Source organism: Cyprinodon variegatus, unplaced genomic scaffold, assembly GCF_000732505.1.
Source record: "Cyprinodon variegatus isolate N-32 unplaced genomic scaffold, C_variegatus-1.0 Scaffold81, whole genome shotgun sequence".
NCBI lineage: Eukaryota > Metazoa > Chordata > Actinopteri > Cyprinodontiformes > Cyprinodontidae > Cyprinodon > Cyprinodon variegatus.
In genome coordinates, this window is record NW_015150534.1 from 414,943 (window position 1) to 423,854 (window position 8,912).

The 8,912-nt window shown below is 33.1% G+C and overlaps 1 protein-coding gene across 1 annotated transcript; it reads left to right on the plus strand.

The window, feature by feature from the left end:
- The first annotated feature begins 958 nt into the window (after positions 1-958).
- LOC107083715 (iroquois-class homeodomain protein irx-3-like) lies at positions 959-3,361 on the plus strand. Its single transcript, XM_015373138.1, has 2 exons — positions 959-1,206; positions 2,376-3,361. Exons 1-2 carry the CDS (start codon positions 994-996, stop codon positions 3,111-3,113), a joined length of 951 nt encoding a protein of 316 aa, XP_015228624.1. The 5' UTR covers positions 959-993; the 3' UTR covers positions 3,114-3,361.
- Positions 3,362-8,912: the final 5,551 nt, after the last annotated feature.

Sequence of the window (8,912 nt, forward strand, 5' to 3'; positions counted from 1 at the left end):
TATATATATATATATATATATATATATATATATATACATGTTTTTATAAACACCACCTAAAAGTAAAGTGAGGCAAAAAGAACAAACATCTAAGGACATTAAAAACTGATTTAGAGGGAAGAACTTATAACAATCTTATTTACTTTTCTACAAACCAACATAATGCAGAAGATGCCGGCTCCTTTGAAGATGTCATTCTCTTATTTTCTCTAGAGGCCATGTTGATGGCGCTCTTATCTCTGACGCACACTTTGCATCTGTTATCTGGCAATTATCATATAATTAGTCAACAGCTGTTTGGTCTAACCTCGTTTTAATTAGAGCCTTTGAATCTCCTGTTGTTAAACTCATCGATGAATTTAAATCAAACAAAGATAAAGTCCTGTTGGAGGCATTCCAGTCAAACCTTGGCGGTTTGGCTTCAGTTCTGTATTTCCTGCGCAGTATTACGACAAATGTGCGCAAGTTTGATGCCATTGCGCCGCTTAATCTAATTCCGATGAGCCAGGGGCCAAAGTGTCCCTGGCAGGGGCCTGTTAACCGAATTGGAGACATTTATTTCCTAAGTGTTCGTGGATCGGCGCGAGACATGAGATGTGTTAAAATCCTCATAAAACATCAAACGGTTCGAGAAAGGAGCCGACGGGCCCCAAACAGTTAGAAATACTTTTAAACATATTTAGTTTTTTTTACTGGATGCGTGAATTCTATCAGATGAAACATATTGTGGGATTCATGAAGGGAATAAAATGTGTTGAATTTAAACTGGAATGGCGACTTTCCTGAAACAATCACCGATAAGACGCCCTAAAAGGAACAGCGGAGAGCTTTGATGGGATTTGCTGCCAGTGAAAGCTGTTGGGCTTTAGAGCAGAGCTGTCAGTCAATACCACTGGGACCTCCCCCCCCCCTCCTAGGGTCTCCTTTGTGTATATAAATAGAGCCTGGAGTCTGGAGTCCCACACAGACGGAACTGCTGGTAATCAGGGAAAAATGCCCGCATCTCCTGCTGGATTTGGAAACTTCTTCCTGGAGAGGAACCTCGTAATGCCTCCTGGATACCAGGTCCCGGTGCTGGGGCCCCCATCGGCCCTACAGCAGCAGCAGCATCTGGCTGCGATGGCAGCTGGAGTTCCCATTTCATTCTCAGGACTGCAGGGATACAACTTCATCCCATATCCACACCACAGGCACATCGCGCACACGGTGAGTCACACTAAGAAAAGATGTTTAAAACAACAAATGCTTTTGTTTTAAACATATTTTTAGAAATTTTTGCTTTAAATGTACAAAAAAAAGCTCCCAACCGAGGCACGCGCTTAGAATAAACGATTGTTGACCTTTAACCAAAGTTCTATGTATGGCAAGCAATTAGCGCATTTATTTTCGCTCTGATTGAAGCAAAAATAGTAAAATAGTAGTTTTAATATGTTAGGATGCAGTGAAAATAATCAAAATAACTCCGTAATATACGGGAGCTTAAAAGCAAAAAATAATATTTGTTAAACTCTTTATACGAAATATTGTATTTCTTTCCAAAATGTATTGTATTTAATAGAAATTGTATAAAAATGTCTCAATTTAAAGGTCAGGATGATGCAAAAGTCCATAAAGATATCAATGAAACAGTGTTTTGATTTTATGATGACTAAATTTTTAAAATATTTTTCTACCTGTTTCTTCACCAAACTGGTTGGCTAAGTGCATTGTTTTTTTTTACTTTATATTTTATAATCTTTTAAATTCATTCGTTTTATAAGGTGCATTCTTTTCAAATTTGGCCTCACAGATCAAATTATCTTCACAACTGGGGGGCTTTTCTCTGAAGTGAGGTTGAAGACACATTTCTATTGGTCCACTGGAAATTAGCAATAGCAACTTCTATAGGTTAAGAGAAAAAATTTCAGCTTGAAGTGAAGAGAACGTGGTCTGTAAAAATACAATTTTGAGAAGACTACAGTTTGCAAAACGCCCTCTGAAAAAGAAACATTTGGGAAAAAAAACATTTGAAAATATAAAATCTATAAAAAAAAATCTTTCAAAATGTAAAAGAAAAATTGAAAATCCTGTTTTGATCAATAGTTTTTTTTTTAAGTTTCCTTTCTGAATTAAAAATTCAAATTAAAGATTCCATTTCCAAAATGTGTTATTTCTTTGGAAGAATAATGGAACAAAATTCCCTCCATAGAATTTAGGTTTTGTTTAAAGCCTTTACAAGTGGTTACTGGGGAATCAAATTTCAGACACAAGAACCTGAAACTTTGATGTTTTTAAACTTGTTCTGTCTAAAGTTCCGTGGTTTTAAGATTATAGGCCCTTATCATTGCCTCCATGTTCTTTGGTTTGTTCTCATCCTTCTCCTTTCTGTCTTGCAGAGCAGTGGCTTTGACCTGAAGCCCACCTCTCCTTATCATCACGCCCTCCTGGCCCGCGGCGGCGTCCTCTACCCACCCTACCGTGCCGGCGCTGCCGAGGAACTCGGCAGGGTTGCCAAGGTTGCCACCCGGGAAAGCACGGGCGCGCTAAAAGCCTGGCTGAACGAGCACCTGAAGAACCCATACCCAACCAAGGGGGAGAAAATCATGCTGGCCATCATCACCAAGATGAGTCTGACGCAGGTTTCCACCTGGTTCGCTAACGCCAGGCGGCGCCTTAAGAAAGAGAACAGGGTCAGCTGGGCATCCAAGGGCAAATCGGACGAAGAAGATGAGGAACAGGAGGGTGAGAGTGACGAAGAGGAGGGTGCTGCACAGAAGTGCAATTTGGAGGAGCAAGATGATGATGCAGACCATCAGAGAGAGCATGAAGCCGCAGATGAGCCAGAGCCGGAGAGCTCGCCGGCTGCGGAGGAGCGACTGGAGGTGCAGGAAGTCGGACCAGAACAGAAGGTTGAAAGCAACGATGCTGACCAAACATCCTCCGCTTCAGAAAGCAAAGAGAACAACGTCAGCCAGAAACCCAAAATCTGGTCTTTGGCAGAAACCGCCACCTCAGAGACATCAAAGAAACCTGTGGACAGTTTTTACCACCCTGCTGGGAAACTGTGGGCGGACTGGGCCTCACGAAGCGGACTGTTTGTTCCCACTTATTACGCCACGCATGAAATAGTTTGAGCTAATAAAATAAACAGCAACTTTTTAAAAACAAACTTTTGCACTTTAAACCTTCAGACCTCACAGACTTCCTGAAGTTTTTTTTAAGAAATGCGAATCTGTTGGGGGACCAAAGAATAGGGATGTTTCCTTACTGTAAATAATTCTAGATGTATTTTTCCACCTGGATGATGTAAATTATATTTCCTTTGTCTAACCAGAAAGAGGTATTTTGTTAAAATAAACGTTGGCTTCTTCTATACTTACGTTGTCTTTATTGCTCTAATATATGGAATAAATTTTGGTCCATTATCAGTGCTGGAAGAGAAGATTAAATTGTGTAAAAAATAAAAAAACTTTGAAAAACATTCATAAAAACAAAAATACGGTTTTGAAAGTAACTTTTCAATTTTACCAGATTTTATCTCTCAAAATATCTTCGTTTAAAATAATTTTTGTTCTTACTTTGTTTTTTTTTAAATCATGTAATTTTTTTTAGATGTATAATATTTTATATTTTCAAACTTTATTTAAATAAATAAATACTTTTTTTTTTTTTAATTAGCTTGCTCTAATATATGGAATAAATTTTGTTCCATTATCAGTGCTGGGAGAGAAGAATATTGTGTTAAAAACTTTGAAAAACATTCATGAAACAAAAATACGGTTTTGAAAGTAACTTTTCTATTTTATTAGATTTTATCTCTCAAAATATCTTTGTTCAAAATAATTTTTGTTCTTATTTTATTGTTTTTTTCTTAAATCACATTTGACATGCATAATATTTTATCTTTTTAAACTTTAGTTAATTAAATAAATACTTTTTTAATAATTAGCTTTCTGGTTGCGTTTCAGGTCGAGTTTTATGAGTTACATTTTTTTAGATTGCGTTCTACCGATCAGATTCTCTTCATTTCAGGGCGGGCTTTCCTCTGAAATGAGGCGTAAAGAAGCATTTCTATTGGTCTGCTACATTAGCGACGGCATTGTTATTAGTCAAGACTGAGCGTCAGTATTATAGCGTTTAAATTAAAGGGGCTGTGGTCTATAAAACGTGATTTGAAAAGAAAGCAGTTTGTAAAATTCATTCTGAAAAAATATGTAAAAGACATTAAAAAGTGCTAAAATTTAAAAATGTTAAATCCATAAAATAAAGCTGAAAAAAGAAATAAAAGTGATTCGAAAAAAAAATAATGAAATACCACCATAATCATTATTTGATTAACATTTTTTTCTTTTAGTATAATTTCTGGATATAATATTTTTTTAAGTTCAGTTTCCAAAACATATTCTTTGTTTTCAAAATAATGGAACAAAATTAACTCCATACTCCAAGATCAAAGTTTTCTAAATCCTGAGATCAGTTGTTTTCTCTGAAAGCTTAAAAAATCTGACACAAACATCCTGTATATCATTTTCTAACAAAACCCTTTTAGAGTTTTTTTAGTCTAAGATAATATATCTATTATCGTACTGAAAAGGATAAGAGTTGTTTGCCAAAAAATAACGTAAGAAAATAAGGAAACTGTGACTCACTTACCAAACATTTACCACTTTTATAATATATTTTTAAAAAACACATAAACTTTAATGCTTTTCACATTTGTCACAGTATACAAGCAGGATGAATGGTTTATTAATTGTCTATTAAACAATGTTACATTATTACATAGATAAATTACATCCATAATGTAGTATTTAAATCAAATGTATTTCCACCTGGATGTCAAAATCAGGCTATATAAGCTGAGGTCAGAAGAATACGCAAAAATTGTACTCAAGTAAAAGTAACACAAATTTTTTCACTCATTCAAAGATAAAAAGTGGTTATCCAAAACATTATGCAAGAATGAAAAAAAGCATATAGTAAAAAAAAAAAAGACTACGGAAGTAGAAAGTAGCTTTTTGATCATCACATCTTACTTTAGGTGCAATATCTGGCATTTTAAAGACTAAAATACATTAAAAAACACAGATAAAGGATATGATTACAAAGTAAACAATCTCCTGCTTTGACATAAAACTTACAAAATCAAATCTTACTTTGAATAATGTATGTATCTTAGAACAGAGTAAAAAACGGGAGAGTTTACTGATTTCTGAAGGGCTTTATTTTTCACAGTGGACAGAGTAACTAAAACATTTACTCACAAAGGAGTAATGATACTTCACAAAAAATATTACTTATGTAAAAGTAAAAACTACTTTACAGTACAATTACTCCTATAAGTACAATGTTTAAAAAAAAAATTGCAGTTATTTTTGTGTGTGTATGTAGTACATTTTAAATAAAAAAAAGGGAACTATAAAATAGTTGTACAGCTATTTTCAGTGTGACTCTTTAAAGAAATAGCATTTTGAAGATGAACTTTTTTTACTCCAACCATGTAAAAACAGAATTTTAGATGTGTTTGATGCCAACTACTTTCTTTTCCATCTGATACTGAGCTGAATAGAGGCTGGTATCGGTGATACTGAGCCGATACTTTGTGCAAATACACCTGATATGTCTGTGAAATGCATAAAATAATTTAGTGTTTTATCACACTGGGTCGGTCCAGTTGAAATTTCTACTCAAATATCTAATTAAATGAATAAACGTCTCAATTATTGTATAAAACTGGAATATGACTGAACAGTTATAGCAAATTGAACAGTGAATAATAATACATGTATTTTATAAAATCATTATGTTCCTACCAGGCGGGAAAAAAGTAGTTCCTATCAAAACCATGAATTTAGGCAATTTTGATATAAAAAATATTGGTATTCTTGGATTTAAGAATTGATTGTTCTGTAATTTGAGGTATTGATATTTTAGTATCGATGCAAACTTAAATCGTTTTTAGTGTCAATATGTGAAGAGCAGGTGAATAAAATCCAGGAAATCAGGAAATGTAGACTATGTGTTTCAACATGTTTGTCCAGCAGAACCCAAGGTTTCTGGATCGGACTGAGATCTGAGGAGTTTGGAGGTAAAAATCAACACTTCAACTTTTTCTGCTCTGCAAACTATTTCTCAAACTATTTGTCCTTGTTTCATAGAGGAATAATTTGCTTTCATAATTGACCTGGAAACACTTTAAAATCCTGTAAATGATCTGCAGTGACACTGGTTTGGAAGGTATAATCTGAACGGATGACAGGACCAACATCAGTGAAAAACTCAGAACCTCCTCTGCCAGCTTACTGTCTCACTATGACACAAAGTCAGTGATTTTTTTTATTTTATTGCATCATAGTTTAGGTCTTCCACTCATTTTTATTTTGAATTTAAGTGATTTTTTCCCCTAAAATACATGTATTTTTCAAGATCATTTTCCAAAGGAATAAGGTCATGTATGTTTAAAATAATAAAAAAAAGAAGTACATTATCTTATATCAAGTTAATAATATCGACATTTGGCTTCTTTTTGTCTCTTTACCTCTGGGGGCGTGTTTGCCACTGAAAGGGGATTGAAGATAAATTTCTTTGGTCTGCATGGTCGTAAGCAATAGCATTTTTAAAGAGCAATATTTCGCGTTTGTATCGGACTTAAAATTAAGATATGATCTGTACAGAATGATATTTGTTAAACTCAATCTAAATAAGGGAAGTAATAATATAAAACTAAATAAAATTTGTAAAAAAAAAAACGTTATATAGTTGAAAATATATGATATAAAAAATAGAAAATATAAATATGAATGAAAAAAAAAACTATAAAAAATGAAAAAAGATTAAAAAAAATAAAGTTGAGAAAATAACAGTTTCTCAGAAAACCTTTTTTTTAATGAACATGTTTTTTTTAAGTTTATAGTTAAATATAATAGGAATTATATATATATATATATATATACATTTTCCCATGAGACTGGGTTGATATATATATATATATATATATATAATATTTTTGTATTTAATTAACTTATTGTATATTTTATAATCTTATGGTATATTTACTGCAGAATTTGGATCAATATAAATCAAATTTACCATCTAAAATGTCATATCTACATATTTCCTGAATATTTCCAAAAACATTTTAATGGATTTTTTCCTCCATATATCTCAGTGATCATATCACAATGTATATGAAAATCATCTAATATTTCCCTCCTATTAAGGTGGTATCATAAAGTGTGAATTAATTCCCAATTTAGTTCATTTGTAGTGGCAGCTCTGACTAACAGCGAAGCATTTGCGCCACCTGGTGGATAAAATAAGAAACTACCAAAGAGAGCCCTTTACTTATCTGTAAGAGAGTTGGACTCCCATTAAATGCTAACTATTGTAGATTTGAAGACTTTTCCCTTCTGTGTCACAATTTGAAGGCAGAGGAAGACCATCAGGAGATATCTGGGGTCACAATTTCTGTGTTATAGAGTAACTTTTTAATAATAAATGTACTTTTACGAATAGTTTCATTGCACCATACTTTTACTTTTACTAAAGGGATAAAAGAAAGTCCACATTCTTAACTTGAGTAAAATGTGTGGCTGTTTTACTCAGTTTAACTTTACTAAAGAAAGCACATTTAAACCTGAAATCCACCGTCAGACAGCTTAAAGTTCACTAAATGTAGTTTTCTCTTTTGTGCACATTATGTTCTTTTAATGTTCTAATCTGCTAAGACATCCATGACATTGAGGTCAAGATAATATAAGATAATAATAAAACAACAGTATATATTGTCATTGTTCTGTCATGCATACCTTACATACTTTAAGAAATGGTTTCATATGTTTTATGAATATATAGGTTGTATATATGTATATGTATACAGGCTATATATATGTATATGTATATCTATATATGTATCTATCTATAGAGATATATATAGGTTTTGAGAGGTGTTTCTTCTGTCTGAAGTCTTTTTTTCAATATTGTTTTATTTGTTTTCATTCATTTCTTTTTATAAAAAAAAAGGATGCATAACTTTATATAATGGTTTGTCTAATTTATGTCATTTTAAATGTAAAACAGTTACTCACTACTTTTTTTTTTTTTTCAAGTACGTTTATTACTCCAGTAGAAATATGTTGGAAGTGGTGCTACTTTTTCTTCAGCACATTTTCTTTTCATTACACTCTAGATGTGAGTACCCAAGGAAAATGTACTCAAGTAAAAGTAGCACCACTTCCAACATATTTCTACAAAGCAACAATTATTATTATCATCACATGCATTTATTGAGTGGGGAAAAGAAATATCCTCAAATGAGATAAGTGGTTGGTTTTTATCATGCAATAGTTATTTAGAGAACAGTAATTTTGCAGAAATAATAGTCAGAGTTACGTTCAATTGGAATTACCTGCCTTTTTGTTTCCACTGGATATAAAGACATGGTCGCCCACTCGGTTCACCGTCATCATAAGCTTCAGATTCAACTCAGGATTCATTCTTTGCCTCTTAAAACATTAACATTACTCCAAGTCAGAAAAAATCTCCATAGTTATGTGACTTTTTTTTCCATGAATCCCCTCTAATGATTTTTTTTTTTTGTCTAACTGCTATCAGCTATCATCCAGTCAGCTCAGAGCAAGCCTCCATGCTGCCTTCAGCTGCCTTTTCATGAACAGTTTAATAAACCTTTTTCCTTGTCTGACTGAACCTCGGGTTCTCAGATCTTCTCTATTGTTTCCCCACATTATTGTAAATAGATTTGTGTTTGATGCTCTGTTCTAGTGCTGGGCTTTAATCTTAGAAATAGGCAACTTTCCCTGTCATTCTGTGTATACAGAGTGTATACAAAATGATCAGAGATGGGAAGTAACGAAGTACAAATACTTCGTTACTGTACTCAAGTAGATTTTTCAGATATTTTTACTTTACTTTAC

Coding starts and splice junctions, on each gene's coding strand:
- LOC107083715 (XM_015373138.1), top strand. CDS start 994: ATGCCCGCATCTCCTGCTGGATTTGGAAACTTCTTCCTGGAGAGGAAC. Junction 1,207..2,375: donor ACAGGCACATCGCGCACACG/GTGAGTCACACT, acceptor TCTGTCTTGCAG/AGCAGTGGCTTTGACCTGAA.